Source organism: Ochotona curzoniae, unplaced genomic scaffold, assembly GCF_017591425.1.
Source record: "Ochotona curzoniae isolate NIBS_2020 unplaced genomic scaffold, NIBS_Ocur_1.0 scaffold_3208, whole genome shotgun sequence".
Lineage (NCBI taxonomy): Eukaryota > Metazoa > Chordata > Mammalia > Lagomorpha > Ochotonidae > Ochotona > Ochotona curzoniae.
The window spans coordinates 17,081,627-17,104,003 of NW_024467106.1; the positions used below are offsets into that span (position 1 = coordinate 17,081,627).

The 22,377-nt window shown below is 45.2% G+C and overlaps 1 protein-coding gene across 2 annotated transcripts in view; it reads right to left on the reverse strand.

Annotated features, from left to right (window-relative positions):
• The window catches only part of RGS3 (regulator of G protein signaling 3), a 124,282-nt gene extending 121,124 nt beyond the window's left edge, over positions 1–3,158 (reverse strand). For both annotated transcript variants that reach the window (XM_040963876.1, XM_040963879.1), the window contains exon 1: positions 3,080–3,158. In XM_040963876.1, coding sequence (XP_040819810.1) covers positions 3,080–3,158 — 79 coding nt within the window. The remainder of the gene's footprint in view (positions 1–3,079) is intronic.
• Between the last annotated feature and the right edge of the window lie 19,219 nt (positions 3,159–22,377).

The window sequence follows — 22,377 nt, forward strand, 5'->3', positions numbered from 1 at the left end:
GAATGGGGGGAAATGCAGCAAAAGCTTACACAGTAACGGGAGGACACACTGGCTACCAAAACTGACCTGAAATCCACAGCTTCTAAACCTGGCTGGTCATCAAAATACTTCCGTGGCCTCTTTCATTACAGATTTTTAAGTTCCACCTCAGGCTTATTCAACCAGAATCTCTGGGTAAACATCCTAGGAATCTACAGTTCAGTAGGCTCCAGATGCTCTGAGATCTGGCCAGGATTAGTAACCACCAGTAGAAATCTTCACTCAGGAGTAAATGAGCAAAGATCAGTCAGTGTATAAAGAAATTTGACAGCATGAAATAGGGCATCAAAACCAATAGCACCCAAGGAAACAGAACTAATTCAGGAAACAGAAGATAACTTTTTCTTTTATGAGTTATCTGAAAGGCAGAGTGACAGAGATGGAAAGACAGAAAGAGATCTTCCATCTGCTGGTTCACTCCCTAAATGGCTGCAACACCCATGTCAGAGCCAAGCCAAATTCCATCTACGTGACCCATACGGGTAGCAGGGATCCTGGTCCTTGGGCCATCTTCTGCTGCTTTCCTGGCACATTATCAGGGACTTGGATCAGAAGCAAAGCATCTGGGACTCCAAATGATGCTCAATTTGGTAGGTTGCTGCTGCAGGCAGCAGGTTAACATGCTGTACCACAATGCTGGTCCCACAAGAACTTTGAAACTTTCTCATTCTTATCCTCAAAAAGGTTTGAGAGGACCTACACAAATACAGATTGGAAGCTCCCTACCTCCAGAATCCACCTGCCTCCTGCACTCACAGCAGTCACTCAAACAGAAGCCTTCACGAGACACACTGGACCCAGGCCAGAGGCCATGCGTCAATGGGAGGCTCCACTCTCCTAGGACTGGACCTTCCCCAACTCATCAGATCTTGCAGCAAGATGGACTCAATGAGAGAACCTGGGCTGAAGCTAGGAAACAGTCACATCATACCAGGAAGGAATAAGGAAGGGTTACACAATTGTGCATACAGCTTAAAGTCTGGCAAAATCAGATCATAGAGACTGAGAAACTGAAATAACTTTGGAAGAATATAAACCAGAATGTTGATAAGCAGATGCCACATGATCCGCACCTTCTTCTTTTAACTAAGAATACATCTTACTCTGCTAATGTGGAGAGGAAAAACAACAAAACACACTTCCACTTTCCAATCAGAATCCAACTAAGTAATGGGGCCCTCATAGCTCCCTGTGGCCAACACAGATAATTCTAGAAATCTCCCCTGTGTCACAGAGCTCCCATCCCACCCCAACGGAGCTGATGGGAATTGCCTCTAGAATTAGGAGCATTAACTGAGGTCATGCAGGTAAGACACTTCACACAGTCAAGGCACACGCGAAGGTTTAACAAACAGATGCTAATTAATTGCTCTCTTTCTCATCCTTCATCAACTAAACCAATAAATTCCAGGATACCAGACAACAGGCCACTTATAGGCCACTTGTAGGGGCCAACTCACTGCTTCTCCATCACTCAGGCTGTAAAGAATTGGGCTTATTGGGCAGCAGTGAGTCTGCCCAGGAACACCAGGAAGGGCCTAACTCCTCAGGCACACTGTTTTCAAAATCTTGGCAAAGCCCAGTTACGTTGTGGTACCTGCCTCAACCTTTAAGTCTGTGCAAGTTTAAGGAGAAATGTGCTGGACAGGGACAGGCATGCTGGCACAGAGGCTTAAGCAGCTGCTTGAGTTTGAATACTATGGTCTGCTTCCAATCCAGCTGTGCTGAGGGGTCTGGGAAACAGTCATGACAATGGTTAATGGGCCAAGTAGCAGTTCCTGCTATCCATGTGGGAGATGTGGTTGGAGCTCCTGGATCCAGGCTTCAGCCTGGCCCCAATCTGGCTGTTGTGGCTACCTTCAGAGTGAACCAAGGAGTGGAAGATCTCTGTTGCTCTGTCATTCTGCTTTTCAAATAAAAAATGATCATAACCATTTAAAAAGATTTATTTATTTATTTATTTATTTGAAAGTCAGAATGACAGAGAAAGAGGAAGACATCGAAATCTTTTCTCCACTGATTCACTCCCCAGAGGGCCACATCAGCTAGGGCTGGGCCAGGCCAACCCAGGAGTCAGAAACTCTATCAGGGTCTCCTGCACGGATGGCATGGGCAAAACACTTGGGGGCCATTCTCCACTGCTCTCCTAGGTGCATTAGCAGGGAGCCTGATCAGAAGTGGAAAGCAGGACTTGAACTAGTGCCCATGTGGGATGCTGGAGTTGCAGGCAGTGGCTTTAACCGCCACATCAAAATACTGGCCCCGTATAGATAAAATAATCTTTTAAAATAAATGGGGAAATTTGAATTCCAGTAACAACTCTGCTGCTGCTGCTTTTGGAAGATGCTGTTCTCTCTGAGTTCAAACCTACAAGGGAGAGAAAACCCCATCCAGGGGGAGCTTCAGGACCGTGAGAAGAGAAAGAGCTGTGAGGGGCAGGGGCTGGAGGAAGCGGGCCTCTTCTGAGGTAAGCTGTGGCTACTTCCAAGGCCAGGATGAGAGCGGAGGTGCACAGTCGGCGAGGGACTTCCTTTCCACCTCAACTCCCAAAGGCAGACCTGGGCCCCTCTTGAGAGGGCGGTCTGCCTTGAAGGACAGTGCTCCCATCTCCACTGTGGGTCAAATTACAGCCTCTGAGGTTAACCCCAACGGACAGAAGGCCATCTGGTCCCTGGACCATAGCAAATGAGTGGATGAGATCTCCAGAGGCAGCAACAAGACCGTGATTTGACCTGAACAGCCTGCTAATGGGAAATTCGGCGGTGACAACCCGGGTCTCTGAAAGATTAACTGGGGCGTGATTATTCCAGCCCAGTGAGGCAGAACCAACTGGCCTGGCACCAGTGGAGGGGCAGCAGGTGGTGGCCAGCAGCTTCCGGCCGCTTGAGCCTGTGCTCTGGACAGAGGAGGAAGAAAGCGTAGATGAAGCCCCAGGTGGAAAGAGTGAGGAAGATAATGGGGGCTCCAGCCTTGCTTGCCAACATCGCGGGCAGGGGTCGCCTTTCTGGCGTTGGGCACAGCCTGCCCGAGAGGCACTTACCGAAGGTGGTGAGGTAGAAGGACAAGTCCCGGTGGGCACGCTGTCTCCCGAGAGAGACTCGGTGCAGGGAGCGCTCCATAGCGTCCCAGCCGCGGGTAAGCCGCCGACCGACTAGCTGGCGCGCCTGTAACCCAAGGCCGTTCTGTTGCTTCCCAGTAACCGAGGCAGCAGGTTCACCCGCCCCCACGCCAGTGTCTCCAAGGCGGGACGGGCGGGAGCCGGAGGCCCTGCTGCCCCGCGCGTTGGAAGCGGCGGGGCGCGCCAGGCCCTGATTGGCCCGCGCTGGTTTGAATGGGGAGCTTTCCACCTGACGGAGCTGCCGGCGCGGGGCCAGTGGGGAGGAGGCGCCTGGAGCCCGAGTGAGCGGAGCAGGGCCACCCATGGCCAGAGGCGGCTCCCTCCTGGAGGAGCCGGCGGGACAGCCTGGGCGCCAGCACCGCGCTTTGGGTTGAAGGACCAGACCCACCAGAGGCCCACTCGGCCGGCCTTGGCCTGCTCGTCCAGCCCCCTCAAGCCAGCAATTAGCCAGGTTTGTAACCTGCTTTGAAGCTCATACCTGTAATCATGAAACCCAAGCAAGGGCAAAGGAGCGGCCTCTTGCTCCAGTGCTGTGAGGATTGGATAAGTTTGTGCACTTGCACGGGACACACACATATACACCCCACCTCGCGGCGGCCTTTCTCAAATCCTGCCGCTTGGCTATCCTTCCTGCCTCCCCCCAGCTAGAGCAGCCAGGCACAAACCCCATGGGAGTAGATTGCTTGAGCCAGCAAGCCAACGCCTGTCTTCCCATCCTAGCCTGGGCCACTCCACAACAGGACAGGCCCACCAGCATCTAAGGGACATCAATGCACAGGACAAGGAGGTGGAAGTGGGGACATTTTACCTCTCCCAGGCCTGATGTAGGGAGGCAGAGCTGAAAGGAAGGTCAGCCACTGCCTGGCTTTGTTGGTAGACGTACACAAGACACCTCTGGGAAGTGGCTTCACACACCATGATAGCCACTGACTGCTGCCTACTGCCACCATGGCGGGCAAAGCTGCTGTTCTCATGGCGCTCTGGATATGAGCTGTGTCAGCATCTGCCCCTGGTGCCTGGGCTTCAGTGCCAGTAGATGTCTAAGGGTCCAAAGACTGGAGGGACACAAGAGAGGAAGTGGAAAGGCGAGTCAGGCACATATATATTATAGTGAGGGTGGGGTGCCAGGGCCAAGCCGAGCAACTTAACATGTAAATTGTAAGTTATCTTCAGCAGAAGCCTGAGAGGTAATAGCCCAGGTAACCAGGGAGAAACCAGAACCTCAGGCAGTAAGGACAGGTGATTTGTACAAGATTGGCTGAGCCAGGAGAAAGCAAGGTGAAATTTCTTTTTTTTTTTTTCCTGGTTGTGCTACAGCTTCAGGTCTTATTTTTTTTGGGGGGGGGTTCACATTTTATTATTATTGCTATCACTTTATGATACAGTTCCATATTCCCTTATCCCCTCGCCAATTCCTCCCCCCCCCAGTTCCTTTATATCATTACTAACATATAGTTCTTCATACTCAGTCATATGTTCATCATTGCAGGCATGGACAATGGCAGAGAGTCCAGAATCCTATTGTCAAAATATAATATAAACAGTTTCACTATAAGTCCATCTTTGTCTGGAAACAGAAATACATACCACACTGCATCCTCACATCTGGTTGTTAGTCTCCATTACATAACTACTGTACATTCCCTTAAGTGAAAAGTCATGATACAAAATCAACAATAGAAAGAAAAATAGAAATTTACAGTGCCATGAAGTTAAATGACATGTTACTAGATATGACGTTCTTCTCCATTACACAACTACTATACATTCCCTTAAATGAAGAGCCACAAAACAAATACAACATCCGAGAGAAAAAAGAAATTAACAACACCAAGAAGTTAAACAACATGCTATTAAATGTATAACTGAAGAAGCTGAAGAAGTGAAAATCAAGAACCTTCTTGAAGAAAATGATGCCACTGCATGATCTACGAGTCATTGAATGATTTAATCAGAACAAAGTGTTTTGAAGAGATGAAACCAACAGAAAACAACAAAACCCATGTGATAGAGTTTCCACTGATCTTTGTTGGAGTGTGTCTCCTCCTGACAATAAACAGATGGGTTTTGTTTTTTAATTCAGTCTACTAATCTATGATGTTTGATTGATCTTAAGCAATTTACATTCAGAGTTAAATATGCATAGGTGATACTTTGGTCCTGTCATTTTAGGAATGGGTTGTTCATTGATTTAGTCTTCTGTTGTCATTTTACTGTGATGTTCTTCCTGTTTGCCTTTGGTTTTGGTAGGTGCTATTCCTCTTCTCTGTCAAGAGAACATCTTGAAGTATCATTTGTAGGGCAGGTTTGGAAGAGGCAAATTCTTTTAGCTTTTCTTTACTCTGGAAGAATTTTATTTCATTTTCAAAGATGAAAGAAAGCTTTGCTGGGTATATTATCCTAGGCCGACAATTTTTTTCTTTTAGAATCTGGAATATGTCACTCCATTCTCTTCTTGCCTGTAGAGTTTCCTGTGAGAGATCTCCTGTGAGCTTAATTGGCCTTCCTTTATATGTCAATTGATGTTTTTCACGTGCACATTTAAGGATCTTTTCCTTATGTTCAATTGAAGAGAGTTTGATAATCATATGTCTTGGTGAAGATCACTTTTGATCAAACCTGTTGGGAGTTCTGTGTCCCTCCTAGATCTTGTTTCCCAATTCTTTCTCCAGATTAGGGAAATTTTCCTTTATTATTTCATTAAATACATTTGCAAACTCAGCTTCTCTTTCTGCACCTTCCAGGACTCCCATAACTCTTATATTTGGCCTCTTAATAGTGTCTTTCAATTCCTGAATACTTTTTTTTGGCCTGATCCAGCTCTGCTTCCAGTTTTTTGTTTGCTTCCCCCTGGTGACAGGAGGTATCTGCCAATTCTGAGATTTTTTCTTCTGCTTGCTTCATTCTATTTTGGAGACTCTCCACTGTACTTGTAATTTTCTCCACTGCGTTCTTAATTTCTGATATACCAGCCTTGATTTGCTTTACTGCTTCCTTAAATTCTTTGAACTCTTGCATGAGCTTCTCATTTTTGACCAGAATCTTCAAAATGAGTCTTATGGATTCTGTGTTCCCCATTTTCTCAATATCTTCCTCAGTTAACTCTGAGGTTGGCATAGGGTTTTGCTCCTTTGCAGGGGAGTGCTCAGTAATATTCATTGTGCCTTTGTCTCTTCTTTTGCTCGTGATCATTGTACTTCTGGTTAGCAGAGTCCTCTCTTTGGGGCAGATTTCTAAGCTGTGTCACCCACAGGTCTACAATGCGATTTTACTTATTGCAGTTGGCACACAACTTTTTGCTTGCAGCCACTTGTGCCACAACCTCCAACGAGTTCCAGGTCTGGGTTCTTATATCAGATATCCACCATGGTCTCCACAGCTCCAGCTCTTGGCTCACCACTCTCCACCTCCTGCGATACCGTGCTGAGGCTGCACCGTTGTCTCTGCAACCTTTCTCCCTCTTCCGGTTGGAGTGGGTTCCAGGATTAGAGAGACACCCAGTGTCCTATCTAGTTAGGTTGTTGGTGGCACTGATCTTGTCGGAACCTGTTGGACGTTAGGTCTGAGTGCCACACGGACCTATTTTAACTGGTACAATGTCACAGTCGGTATTATTTTCCTGCGGGACCTCAGCAAGCTCTCGTGAGCTCAGCACATGCACAGTTCACTGTTGTCCCCTGCAGACCCAAAGCTATTGCCACAGTGCGCAAAATGGCACCCGATGTGCTACCACAACAGTTCTTGATCTGCTGGCCGTCTGATCTGAGGGCTACCCAGACATGCCCCAAATGGAACCCGTAGAATGCCACATCGTTGCAGTTTACCGAGTCAGAAATGAGCTCACTCCCCACTCACAGCATGCTCAGTCCTTTCCCTTGCCCTTTTCTGCTTACGCAAAATGGCGCCCAATTCAGCTCTAGGGGGCTGACTGAGCTATGAAATTCACTCTGTTCTCGCACTGCCTGAGATTTGCTGCTCTGTCTCTGCTCCTGGTCAAATCAAAGGGACCAGCAGGATGGACAGTTCTTTGTCTGGATTCACCTCCCAAGCTCCCAGTGAAAGTCCCTTCCCACCTGGTTGCTGATGGAGTTTCGTCTGCTGTTGGAGTTCAGATCGCCGTGCTGGAGTATCATTCACTGCAACACCACACTGCTGTGCCCGCTGCTTTCCTGTGTCTGTCAGTCTCCAGGTACCCCTCTGCTGTTGTTCTGTCCTTTCCTATTTCATGAAATATGTCCTCTCTGCTTCATCCTGATTAAATGTTTCTCCGTCTGATTAAACGTATCCTTACTCTATTCTGCCATCTTGATTCAGCAAGCTGAAATTTCACCCCAGGTCTGACTACCCTAAAGGCCAATGTCTCAGTCTTCCTTGACCCCACGCCTGCCCAGGACCAACAACAGGTAGAACAAACAGACCTGCTTCCTTTTTGAGATAGGTAGGTAAGGAAACTTGATGCCCCGGGACCAGCCAGCCACCAGCAGGGCACAGGAAGTGAAGGCGAAGGCCTGAAATCAGCCAATTAGTTATTATAAACAAATGAATCACATAAAGACCAGTGGATCGTTTGAGTCCAGCACTCTGGGAAGCCCTGCCTTGCTCTTTCTCCACCCAGCCCAGTGGCAGATGGACTTCCTTGCACCATGGTTTTGGATGCCTCTGATTCTCCTCCTGGCCTGGGGGAGAAGCAGCAGTCTGATCCAGACATCCTTTGTGGGCAGAAAGGGATCCAGTTTCTTTCACTCCATCCAGTAGGGAGAAGAAGAAATAAACAACCTCAAATTCAAGGACACTGAGCCTGGAGATGCCACAGCCCTGCAGGAGCAGAATGAGCATATGCGTGGGACATGGCCTACAGGTGTCTCCCTTGCCAGAGGTCTTCATTCAGAAAGAACCAGAAAGATGATGCTCAGAAACCTGGGAAAAGAAAAGTCCCCAGGGAAGGGGGGTGTGACCTGTTCTTGGTGACAGTCACCCCATTCACAGCTACGCCAGGAATTCTCTGTTGAGCTCTGAACAAAGGGGAACCACTGAGGACTCAGGAGACTGAATATCCTGCAGGCATGGCACACAGTTGGGGGGAGGCAGAGGCAAACTGGGCAGAGCTGCACTGTCTGAATGTGATCTGAGGGAGGAAAAAGTGAGGCCCATACTAGTAGGTTAAGAACAAGGGTCCCATTGCCTTGCAGGTTCCCTCACTGCCCCCATAGAGACTAACCCCAAAGCCAACTTGACCCTAATTTGCACCCTGCTAGTGGAACTTTATCTACCACCTTTGCCCATTCTAGTAAAGCTTCTTTACTTAGTAGAACCTAGAAGCTTCCATTTTCTTAAAGAGAGGGCTGCCCTTTTCTCAGGAAACAGAGGCTGCAGGTGAGTGGCAGCTTGGGCAGTGGTCTTCAGGAGATACTATCCATGGGCAGCTTGCAAAAAAGGTCATGATCTTGGTCATGTTTTCCCCAATGAGGCAGGGGAGTATAAGGACCAAGCCTGTCTTTCTAACATGACCTAAACATTCAGCACTCCCTAGGGTCACAGTACCCCTCTTATATCCCCACACCCCTATATGCACTCCATACATATGCATGACATATGCAAGCATACAGACTGTACACACTAGGCACATGCACAAAAATGCCTTAACACAGGGCCAGCATTGTAGCCCAGCAAATTAAGCCATAGCCTGCAATGCCAGCATCTCTTCTCAGAGCATAGGTACAAGTTTGGGCTATTCCATTTCCAATACAGTTCCCTGCTAATGAACCTGGAATAGCCACAGAAACTAACCCCTGTGAACCATGTGGGAGACCCAGAAAGAGTTCCACCCACTAGCCATTGCAGTAATTTGGGAGAGTGAACTAGGGGATGAAAGTCAGTGTCTCTCTTTCTCTCTCTTTCTCTCTCTCTCTCTGCCTTTTAAAACAAAATTTTAAAACCTTAACATATCCCATTCACATACCACATATAATTCCACAAATAAACACACTACATATATAACACATATATACACATATTCCACATGCATCCCGTGTAAACACACACATCACATGGACACAGCAAACCACACCACCTGTACACATCATAGTCCATTGACTGACACAGTCCACCCGAGTCTCCATTCATTCAGAAATTTGCTGTCAAGCTTCTCTGGGGTGATTGACTAATTTGTTCTGCCCTCCTTCCTCTGCTATGGTACCAGATATCCTCCACAAGCTCCAATGGACTACCTAATCCTCCATGTGCATCTGGGTATGCGATCCACTACATCATCTTCAATAACTGAGGAGGCCCCGTTCTGACACATGCACTCCACTGTCAGATCACAAATCTTGCCACTCTCCCCATGATTGGCATGTGTTCAGTGGTTCAGTTGGGGGACCCTCAAAAAAATCTCATCTGATGTGATCCCAGACCTGACTCCTATGTGCACACACCAGTATGGGGTCCGGCTCATTCTGTCACCCACATCAGCCTACACACACACTGATAACTGCCAATTGCTAGGTCAGATCTAGCACCAGCCCCATCTCTTACACAAACCAAATAGTGCTACAGCCCAGCCCAACCCCACCCACCACACACAAGGCCCCCCAAGTACACCATCAGGAGCTGCAGCCAAATCAGAGCAACCCCCAATAACCCTTGGACTGACCCTCAGCCCTGTTACCTGTGCTGCCAGTATGTTCAGTGGACTGGTCCAGTCTGTTCCACAATCCAGTCTGCTCTCATACATGTCTTTGGGCATTGAAGCCTAACTCAACCCAACCAACTCCACCCTCCAATCCACACTCACGTCAGCAAGTGCTACTGCCTGTCTATCCAGGCCAGTCCCCATTCCTTATTCTTGCGCTCACCAGTGGAAGCTGCAGCCCATGAGAGAAGTGCCCACAATTTCCCTACTGGACTCACTCACTACCCCAATCTTGCACTCTCCAGGTAGTTCTTCAGTCTAGCTTGACAGGACTTGCTCCATTCCCAACATTTGCCAGCTGCTACAGCAAAGCCTGACCAGCCTACCCTTACTCTGGCTCATGTCTGCACCAGTAGATACAGTCAATTAGCCCAGCCTGGCTCTCCCTCTAATCCAGTTCACACGCAGGCCAGCAGGGGAAGGGTTATAGCCCTGCCTGGCCTGGTCTGCCCTAATTCCCAGCTCTAACACTCACCAGCAGAAGCATTGTCCTAGCAGGGGAGTCCCCACATCTCCCCTACCAGGCTTGCACCCCACCCCACCCCTGGATCATATGTGTGCTGGTGGGTGTTGTGACCAAATCTGGCATGACCCACCTCATCTTGGCATTTGACAGTGGGTACTATAGTACTGCCTGGCCTGGTCTGTCCCCAGTTCCAGCTCGCACTGGTGGGGGCTGCTGCCTTTCCTAGCAGAGTCAGCCCCCAGTCCCAGTCCTAATGTGAACTGGCTGGTGCTATAGCCCAACACAGCTCATCCTTCACCCCATCCTGGTTCTCTAATCTTCCAGTGGATATTATGAACTGGCCCATCCCTAGACCTGACCCACACGTATGCTGTGGCTACTATAAATGTGGCCTGGTCTGGGCTGTTCCTTGTCTTGGTTCTTGCACTCACTTGTAGGGACTGTTTCTTGGTAAAGGAGCTCCCCAAACTCCTCTATCAGGTCAGCTCCCAATGGCCTATCTCACACATAACAGTGGGTCCTTGGCCCCAGGCTGACTTAGTCCACCTTCTGCCCTGGCACGAATAGTAGCCTTGACCAACTGGCCCACACCCATCCCAGTTCTTACTATAGGGTGTTATTGGCCAGCCCCACCTGATCCACGCCCACCTTATCCACACCCTGGCTCTCACGTGGTTCAGGGGAGCTGAGACCTAGCCCAGGCCATTCTACACCCACCCTGAATCTCACCAGTGGGTACCAGTGGAGCCCAGTCTGGCATGCCCCAGATCCAGTCCACACCCATGCTGAGAGAGACTACAGCAATGTCCATCCCAGATCACCACCCCCATTTCAGTTCTTGTGCTCACTTCTGGGAACTGCAGCCCAATAGAGGTGTCCCCTTAGCTCCCCAACCAAGCTTACTCCCAGCCACAGATCAGATGCTACAGCCTGGCCTGGTTTGCTCCACCCCCAGTCCCAACTCTTGTTGGCAGGTGCTGCATTCTAACCCTGCCCAATCTGCTCCCATCCCTGACTCTTGCAAACCAGTAAATGTGATAGCGTAGCCTGGCATGACCCACACTCCAGCCTGGCTACTGCACTTGCCAGTGAGCTAAAGTTGGCTTGGCCCTGCCTGGTTCACACCCGTCCAGAATCAACCCACTTACTTGCCAACAGGTGGAGATATCCTGCCAAGCCTGACCAATACCCAGGCCTAAATCACATGCTCACCAGCAGAAGCTACAGCCCAGCAGAGGAATTTCCCAAGTTCCCATACCAGGCATACTCCCAGATCCAGGTCCTTACCCGCCACAGTCTGCAACTTCCATCCCAGCCTATGTATGAGTTGGTGGATGTTATGGCCCAGGTCACTCCATACCCTATTCTTGAGTGCACCTGCAGGTGCTGCAGCTGGACCAGTCCAGCCTATAGCCAACCCTAGCATCCATGAGTGTGGGAAGGTTCCATGGTCATGCCTAACACAGCCTATCACCATTCCCAGCTAATACATAAACCAGTAGAAACTGCAGTTCCACAGGGGGTGGGCCCACATACCCACAAAGAATCTGCCCCCAGACTTGATTCTCTTGCATTCTGGTTAGTGTCATGACCCAGCCTAACATTACTTGTCCCCTGTCCCAACTCTCATTGGTGATACTGTGATTGAACCCTGCCAGGTAGGCCCCAGCTCTAGCTTTATTGTGTACCGGTGAATGGTATTTTGTGGTGGTTGATGTTAAGTAGTCCAGCTCAGGTCTCACATACGTGCTGGTGCTTCAGTCTAACCCTTAGAGATCCTCCCATTCCCCTCTCCAAACCACTCAGTCTCAGCGCCCTTGCTTACCTGCAAGTATAGTGACCTTGTGGATGGAGGTCCCTCAGAAGTCATTCCTCGCCTAGAAGTGAGCCCGCCGTACCTGCTCGCATCCCTTGTAGATACAATGATTACAGACATTCAGAAATGTTTCTCTTTTGTCTCTCTCCATAAATCTTTCCAATAAAAATTTTAGAAATTTAAAAATGTTTATGTTTTCATTTCTTTGGAAAGGCAGAGAGGCAGACACATCCATCTCCCATCAGCTGGTTCACTGCCCAATTACTCAAAATAGTTAAGATTGGCCCCAGCATAATGGCTCAATGGCTAAATCCTTACCCTGCAAGTGCCAAGATCCCATATGTGGACTGGTTCATGTCCCAGTTGCTCCACTTCCCATCCAGGTCCCTGCTTGTGACCTGGGAAAGCAGTAGAGGGCGGCCCAAAGTCATGGAACCCTGTACCCACATGGGAGACCTGGAGGAAGCTCCTGGCTTTGGTGTCATTTGTGGAGTGAACTAACAAACAAAAGATTCTTCTCTATGTCTCTCCTTCTTTGCATAAATCTGATATGTCTTTCCAATAAAAATAAATAAACCTTAAAAAAAAAAAAGGTTTCTTGCCAAAGGGAAGGATGCTTGCAAATAAGTAAATAAATAAGCCGAGATTATCCCAAGTCAAAGCCAGGAGGCTGCACCTCAATCTTCACCTCCCATGTGTGGCAGGGACCCAATTATCTGAATGATCTCATGCTGAGTCCCAGGATATGCATCAGCAGGAAGCTGGTTCAGAAGCAGAGTGGCCAGGACTCAAACTGGGCACTGATCTGATATAGAATGAAGCTGTGCACGAATTCAGTCCCCAAGTAGCCACGACAACCGGAGCCCCAAGGAGCCAGGAGCTTCTTCCAGATCGCCCATGTGGGTGCAGGGTCCCAAGGCTTTGGGCCATCCATTTCTGTTTTCCCAGGCCACAAGCAGGGAGCTAAAGGAGAAGTGGGGCCCCTGGAATTAAAACCGGTGCCCATATGAGATCCTGGCACGTGCAAGGCAAGGACTTTAGCCACTAGGCTATTGTACCAGACCCAAAACCAGGCATTTTTTTAAAAACTGACTTAGTATCAGAATGAATAAGGAATACTTGGGTTTGGAGGGAAGGGACTAAAAGGATTGATTTGAACACATTTTCACACAATTTTTTTAAATTTTACTTCTTTTTATTATTATCATTTTATGATACAGTTCCATAGGCCCTAGGATTTCCCTGTCCCCTCCCAAACACCCTCCCCTGTCACTGAGTTCCCCTATCATTACTATAGTATAGTTCTTCATACACAGTCATATGTCCATCATTGCAGGCAGACAATGACAGAGAATCCAGCATCCTATTGTCAAGATAAACAATTGGGAGTCCACCTTTGTCTAGAAGTAGAGATGCATACTGTATTGTATCCTCACATCTGGATATGATAGTCTCCATTACACAGTTACTGTTCATTCCCTTAAATGAAAAGTCACAATACAAAATCAACAACAGAAAGAAAAAATAGAAATTTACAGTGCCATGAAGTTAAATAACATGCTGCTAGATATGATAGTCTTCATTACACAGTTACTATATCTTCCCTTAAATGAGAAGCCACAAAACAAAACAACAGGAAGAAAAAAAAATTAATAACACCATGAAGTTAAATAACATGCTACTAAATGACTAATGTGTCGCTGAAGAAATGAAAAAGAAAATCAAGAACCTATTAACTATTAAAAAATTTTAATGACTTTATGATAGCATTTGGCCCAAGAGCCAAGAAAATATTATCTTGAAAATAATAAGGGAAATAGATTACCAATATTAAGTGGTGTTATAATAATGTAGCATCAGAAAGGCAAGATAAGCAGATCAATAAAATAGAATAAAAATTCAAAGGAAAAACATTTAGAGACAAGAAAAATTTTTCTTTTAAACTTCAGTCTTAAATGTTAGGAGAAGAATAAGCTAATTCAAAAAAACTACTCAAATAGAAAAGAATGGGGTGGACATTTGTTATAGTTTTGTAAGCCTCTGTAGACTGCTAACTCAAACAGTGACATACTTGGGATCAACACCCAGCTCCAGATCCTGTCTCCAACTTCTGCAAACACAGACGGTGGAAGTGCAAGTGGAGGCTCAAGAAATGGGGCTACCAACAACTATGTGGGAGGCAAGGATATTCTCTCCCTCTCTTTTTTCTTCTTCTCCTTCTCTTTCTCCTTTTTCCCTCTGTCTCTCCCTCTTCTTCCTCTCTCCCTCTTCTCCCTCTCTCCTTCTGTCTCTCAAATATAGTTTGCAAAAACAAAGTTAGGGGCAAACATTTGGCCTCTATCCTGTATCAGTGTGCCTCGATTCAAGGTCCCACTCCACCTCTGATCCAGCTCTCTGCTAGGAGGCAGCAGGTGATGGTTCAAGTCCTTGGGTCTGCCAGATACCCACATGGTAGACCCATATTGAGTTTATTAAGTTCCAGCCTCCAGATTTACACCTGGCCTAGCCCATGCTCATGGGCATTTAGGAAGTAAACCAGAAAATGAAAAATGTCTGATTCTGTCTATGTCAATCTCCGCTGCTCTGCCTTAAAAAAAAAAATATTTGATTTTTACTGGAAAGGAATGTATACACAGAGAAGGAGAAACATAGAGAAAGATCCTCCATCTGCTGGTTCACTTTCCAAGGCTAGAACTGAACAGAACCAAAGCCAGGAGCTTCTTCTTGGCATGGGTGCCAAGGCCTTGGGCTGTCCTCTACTGCTTCCCAGGCCACAAGCAGGGAGCTGGATGGGAAGGGGAGCAGCCAGGATTCAAACCACCACGGTTATGGATTCCCAGCAGATGCAAGGCAAGGATTTAGCTACTAGACTATCATACCATGCCCTGCTCTGCGTTTTGAATAAGTTTTAAAGGTGTAATAAAGAAAATCATAAAATTGAGTTTAAATTTATCTCCCCAAAATAAATAAACTGCAACAATAAAACCAAGGTCTGATCTTTGAAGTACCTAATGAAATATACCTCTGGAAAACTTACCTAGAAAACTACAAATAAAAAGCTTAGAAAATAAAGATAGCTAAGATATGAAAGTAATTTTTCTAGGGCTCAGCCTGCATGCACCAGCATCCAATATGAGTACTGGTTTGTGTCCTGGCTGCTCCATTTTCCATGTACTCCCTACTTGTGGCCTGACAAAGCAGTAAAGGATGGCCCCAAAACCTTGGGACCCTGGACCCTTATGGGAGACCTAGAAGAGGTTCCTAGGTTCTGGCTTCAAATCAACTCTGCTCTGGCCACTGCAGCCACTTGGGGAGGGAGTCAGTGAATGGAAGGGCTTTCTCTGTGTTGTTCTCTCTGTAAATTTGCTTTTCAAATTAAAATAAATAAATCATTTTTAAAAGTCATTTTTTAAAGTACAGAATAAAATTATTTCAAACTTTCTGTATAAATTTGAAATGCTGGAAAGAAATCAATGATTTTCTAAAAAGTAGCAATTATTGGACCTGACATGACGGCTCAGTGGCTAGATCCTCGCTTGCACACACTGGGATCCCATATAGGCACTGGCTCACATCCGGGCTGTTCCACTTTCAATCCAGCTCCCTGTTTGTGGCATAAGGAAATAGTTGAAAACAGCCCAAAACCTTGATATTCTGCACCCATGTGGGAAACCCGGAAGAAGCTCCTGGCTTCTGGCTTCCAGTCATTGTGGCCCCTTGAGGAGTGAACCAGTGGATGGAAGATCTTTCTCTCTGTCTCTCCTCCTCTCTGTAAATCTGCTTTTCCAATAAAAATAAATCTTTTTATAAATATTAGTTACAAAAATGGATATTTGTAGAGGTCAACTTTAGAGGAACTTTAACGAATAAACAATGGCAATGTAACAAACTATTTCAGAACATAGTTTTAAAAATACTGGAAGATTTGTCAGTACTAGGTAGGCAGTCAGACAAAAACAAAATGTAAACGAGGTCAGAAACAGAAAATTACAGACCAAAGATGAAAGATAAAAATAAGACGAGAAATTAATGAAATAGAACACAATAGAGAAGATCTATTAAAATGTGGTTAAAGTGGGCCAACAATCTCCCTTTTTTGTTAAAGAAAAGACAGATATGTCAAATTGCTAATGTACTTTCCCCCAGCTTTTTGACAATCATTGAGGCAATTTTGGAATATTATGTAGGCCAAGAGCAGGTGTTTGGCACAGTGGTTAAGTCATACTTGGAACACCTGCACCCCATATGAATGCCTAGTTTTGACTGCCAGCTCCATTTCTGATTTCAGCTTCCTACGAATATGCACTCTTTGAGGCAGCAAGTGGTGACTTAAGTAGTTTGGCCCCTGTCACCCACATGGGAGACTGAGATTGATTTCCAGGCTCCTGCCAATAGCTTGGTCCTGTCCCTACGATGGCAGACATTTGGGGAGTAAGTCAGTGATGTGAGTCAGCAGACAAAAGATCTCTATCCCTCTGTATCTTTTCTCTTTTCAAATAAAATGAAAATAAGTAATACATAAATGTTTTTCAAATATTACTTGGGCTAAATAAAATATAACTGTACCCACAACTCATCTGAACCCTTGATCTGACCAATACGACTTATGAATCCAGGTGAAAAATTCTAAAAATATAACATTGGCAAATCAAATTCATCAGTGTACTTATGATCAAATTATATTTATTTTTTACATGAAAAATATTTCAAATTTTGCGACCATATTAGTGCAAGAGTTGGTATCTTATGGCCTATAGGCCAGATATGGCTAACTGCCTATTTTTCTATAACAGATGAACTAAGAATAGATTTTACTCTTTCAAAGGGCTGGGGAAAATTTTTTTAAACTATAGACTCTTTTGGCCATAAAAATTTTTAATTAAAAATAAGTTGAAAATATTCATAAAATATAGTAAATATAAAGAATCATAAATCTATAAGAAAAAATAAAATGTATACAAGAATATGAATAATAATTATTCAAGGGAAGGAACAATAACATGAGTGTATAAAATACTAGTAACAAAGAAATTAAAGGGGAAAAAAACAGGGTCCCATCATTCACCTTCTGGAGATCTACACATTTATGCATGAAGCAACCAAAACAGAGTTGCTAACTGAATCAGGTTGCTAAACTTGTGCATAAACAGTGGGGATACAGCTTCCAGCAAGAGAACACTCTAAAATGCCATCTTTCACACCAATGCTCCTTGCTCAGAGTGGGAAGACTACAGACTAGCTTCTATGCCTACTGACAGATTAAAACATAATTCAGCATACATTTGCCGAGCACCTATTGAGCCAAGCCGTATTCGAGGCACTGGGGAAATAGGACAGAACGGAGTTCATGGTCAACTAGGAAACTACTTGAGTGTCATAACAGAAGAAACATGGTGACCTGCAGAGTGATATAACACTTACTCGGGGAGCTAGGCAGATCAAGATGATAAAGGAGATCAGAAAGGACTTCTAGAAGAAGATGACCCGGGGGATGATTTAACCAAGAAAAGGAGAAGCAAGGGTTAGAAGCAGAAAGAACAAAACATGTAGATCTTCAAGGAAGAGAACAAAACTGTAGTACGAGGAACTGAACCATGGGAAGAACAGCAGGGGAAAGAGAGGCAAGATCTCATCGTTTTATTATAGGCTCTAACAACATAGGAAAGTATCAAAAGATTTTAAACAAGATGCCAACAGACTTTAATTCGTGCTTTATAAAGATAGCTCTGGGGGGTGGCCAGCATTGTGGCACAGCAAGTTAAGCTGCTGCCTGGCACGCTGGCATCCATATGAGCACCAATTTGACTGCTGGCTGCTCCATTTCAAATCCAGCTCCCTGCTAATGCACTAGGAAAAATAAAAGATGGCTCAAGTGCTTGGGCCCCTGCCACCCACATGGGAGACCCAGATGGAGCTCCAAGATCCTAGATTCTGCCTGACCTAGCCCCACTATTGTGGCCTTTTGACAAGTGAACTAGAACATGGAAAACAAGCCTTTCTCCCTCTCCCTTTCTTCTACCACTCTACCTTTCAAATAAACAAATAAATTAAAATCATAATTATTACTATTTTTAGAAAGGCAGATTTACAGAGAAAAGGAAAAACAAAGATCTTCCATCTGCTGGTTCATCCATAACAACTAGAGCCAAGTTGATCTGAAGCCAGGAGCCAGAAGCTTCTTCCTGGTCTCCAATGTGGACAGAGGGTCCTAAGGCTTTGGTTCATTCTCTACTGCTTTCCCTGACCACAAGCAGGGAGCTGGAGGAGAAGGAGAGCATTAGGAAGACAAATTGGCATCCATATGGAATGCCAGTGTTTGCGGGTAGATTGACCAGTTAAGTCATCATGCCTGCCCCACAAATCTTTTATACAGAAAAACAAAAAAGACTGCTCTGGCTAGAATTTGGCAAGGGGTGTGGTATGCTGTGAACAGGAGGGGAGGTAACAAAATAAAGCAGAAAGTGATATTAGAAGAAAACATTTCTCAGCTTTCCTGGTTAAAGACAGTGAGCAAACTAGGGTATTAACAATAAAAAATTAAAGAGGCAAAACCAGCAGGATTTGGTGTTTGAGTGGAAGACTAAAAGTTCAGAATCCTGACTTCAGAAATTAAGTGTTCAAATCCAGAGCTGCAGAACACCATAGGAAGCGCTGAAGTGAGAGTTGCTAAGTTCAACAGTGAGTTTGCTGAAGTTACCTATATGCTATTCAAGTGAAAATACCAAGTGAACAGTTGAATATATTACTTCCTGAAGCTCATGAAAAACATGTAGACCAGAAATTCAGATTCAGGAATTCCCAGTGTTGCCATGAGCATGGTTGGAGAGCCCCAGGAAAAAGTTGTACATGAGGAGGTGGCTGAAGACAGAATCACGAAGAGTGCTAACTGAAAAGATAAAAAAGGGGGGAAAAGGAGAAAGAAAAGCTGGGGGATATATTAAGGAGGAGATAATTATCAGCAATGTCAAATACTGCTGGGAGGTCAAGTAGGTTAATAACTAAGCAGCGGGCACTGGATTTAACAACAAGGCAAACATTGTTGACCGTCCATTCCAAAATAAAAGGCTACGGGGCAATAGCTCCACATGAATGAAAAGTGCACCAAATTCACTCTAAAAAAGAAAAATACTCTGGGCTCAAAGCCAGAAAGCCAGGGAATATTCTTGGGTCAGTTTTTTTTTTTTCTTGTCCTAAATTTAACCAGCTGGAATGCTTTGTTACTTGATATTTTGTTCACTCTTAAAATGAAGGATTTGCCTTTTAAAAGTAGGTCTGCAATTCATCTTCAAGGTAGAACACAGAGTCTTTGGGTTACTGATTCTCTACAGGAACAGGTGCTGGTTGCTGTAAATACCACTGAGAAGTTCCAATTTGCCTCAGACGTGGGAGCCATGAACAACCTGAATATACAAACAGGGTCTAAGCAGGAACCAAGTACAAAATTCAAGGTTGTTGGTTTTTTTGGTTTTTTACTTAGCTGCTGTTTCTAAAGATTTGTTTCTTTTTGTGAGAAAAGTGAATCAGATTTACAGAGAGAAGGAGATACAGAGAGAAAGATCTTCCATTCCCTGATTCATTCCCCAAATGGCCACAACAGCCAGAGCTGAGCCAATCTGAAGCCAGGAGTTTCTTGACCAGATCTCCCATGTGGGTGCAGGGTCCCAAGGCATTGGGCCATCCTCTACTGCTTTCCCAGGCCATAAGTAAGCAGCTGGATGCGAAGTAGAGCAGCTGGAACATGACCTGCGACCCATATGGGATCTTGGCACTTGAAAGGGGAGAATTTAACTATTAAGCCATTATGCTGGGCCCAAAATTTAAGGTTTGAAGTGTGAGGTTGAGTCCCAAGATTACAATTCCAGGCTTGATAAGAGCCAGAAAGGAACAACAGTGTGCCCCATACTTTGGAGAATGGTTATGCCCTTGTAGTTAGCCTGGGAGCCCTTTCAGATTCCTCTAAAAGCACCCCTTTTCCCACCCTGAGAATGAACACTTTGGCTTGGCCTCACATTTCTAAGTACTGCTTCACAATCAGCATCACAAACTTAAGAAACAATATAGACGAACTCTAGCCAAGATAGAATAATGGAAATTAGATTTTCTGCTCCACCTGAAACAACTAAAGGAACGGACAAAACATAGATAGCAGACATCAGGCAGTGAGGGTCAGTGGACCCTGAGAAAAACAAGCCAACAAGGCAGTCCCGACAATTAACCCAGTTTCTTGCCAAGAGAGACTTTTCAAAAAGCACCAGGAACCCCAGATATCTCTGTATCATTGAGTTTGGGAGGCCGAGGTACTTTCTAGTACAGAATGCTGGAGAGAGCCAAGCAAAGGGAGGGCCTGTGGAGGACCTCTGTTACATCTTCAATGAAGATGAGGTCATGAGGGAGAGGAAAAGGCCTCGGGGTCAGGGAGATACTCACCCAAGAGGAACAGAGGGAACACTCTTTTGAAGCTTACCCAGGACTGGAGGAGCTCTTATGCCCATCATCCACAGCTGAGAGACTTCCTAATTTATGAGGCAGAGAAAAAAAAAAATCTCACCTCATTTGCTGGGAATTATTAGTCCTAGAGTAAATGCTGTTACAGTCCTATTGAAATAAACTTTAAAGCAAGACCCGAAAGACACACTTTACAAGTATGTTAAGTACAGACATGAAATAAATTTTTTTTAAAAAAAGCCCAATGAAATAACTATCAGTGGAAAATATGTCTAAGAAGAAAAATGCATAACATGACATTAAAAATAAATTAGACACTGCAGGGGAAAAAATTAGAAAATTTAGAGACAGCCATAAAAACCACTCAAAAAGAAATATAAAACTGAAAAACAAATTAATAAATGAACAAAGCATCAGTGAACTGTGCAACAATTTCAAGTATCCTAAAAGATAAATCACTGGGGGCCCGGCATGGTGGCGCAAGTGGTTAAGTCCTCACCTTGCACGCCCGGGATCTCATATGGGTGCCGGTTCCATCCTGGCAGCCCCACTTCCCTTCCAGCTCCCTGCCTGTGGCCTGGGAAAGCAGTCGAGGACGGCCCAAAGCTTTCGGACCCTGCACCCGTGTGGGAGACCCGGAAGAGGCTCCTGGCTTCGGATTGGCATAGCATCGGCCGTTGTGCTCACTTGGGGAGTAAACCATCGGACGGAAGATCTTCCTCTCTGTCTCTCCTCTCTGTATATCCACCTTTCCAATAAAAAAAAAAAAAAGATAAATCACTGGAATCCCTGACGGAAGTTGGGAACAAAAAATAGACCTGAAGAAATCATGATTTGGGTGCTTGCTTCGGTACCACATATACTAGCATTAGAACTATACAGACAACACCCCAGCACTGAGGATGCCCCCAGTGGATGCACAGATCCACCTGCATCAGAAACAAAGCCCACTCAAGTCAAGGGAAAAAAAATGAATGATTTGGGTCTTTTCAAATACAATGAAAACTAAAACCCACTAATCCAATAAGCTTATTGAAGCCCAAGCAGAAGAAATATGAAGAAACCTATTCCAAAGCCCTTCACGATCTAACTAAAATGATGAAAAAGATATGAATCTTAAATCAGGAAAAAACACTTTACACAAACACTGGAATGACATAGAACCTCTCATCAGAAACTATAGTACTGGAAGACAGGGAAGCAGTGTCGCTGGAAGTACTGAAGGAACACTTGGAACCAGATCTCCTTACACAACAAAAATATCTTTTAACAATGAAGACCAAATAAGGATGTATGAAGTCAACATCCACAAAGGTATATGATGAGAAATGCTAAAGCCTTTCCAACTAAGGGAAAATGATGCCACATGAAGTTTCAGTCCACACAAAGGAATAAAGAGAACACCGGAAATGGTAACTTATGGTACATCTAAAACAATTTTTTTCTTACTATTTAAATCTCTCTAAGAGAATGTTACAGTTAGAATAAGGAACCATTGACTAAAAAAAAAAAAAATAGCCACAGCTCACTGTATCCTGAAGGAGACTGCTGTATGTTGCCCTGTCTAAATTCTGATGCGGTAATTACAAGAAGCAAACTCCAGGGAAGCTATTAGCAATTGAGCATTTGCAGTCATGTGGCAATGCGGATTCTACTTATGGTAGAAAATAACATAGATGTGTTTAATATCAAATGCAACCACCACAGCTGAGATGACTGTGGCTCAGCTGGATTGCACTCTGGCTTGAACAGGAGGCTTACACAGAGCAGGCCTTATTTCGGGATCCGTGTACTGTAACAGT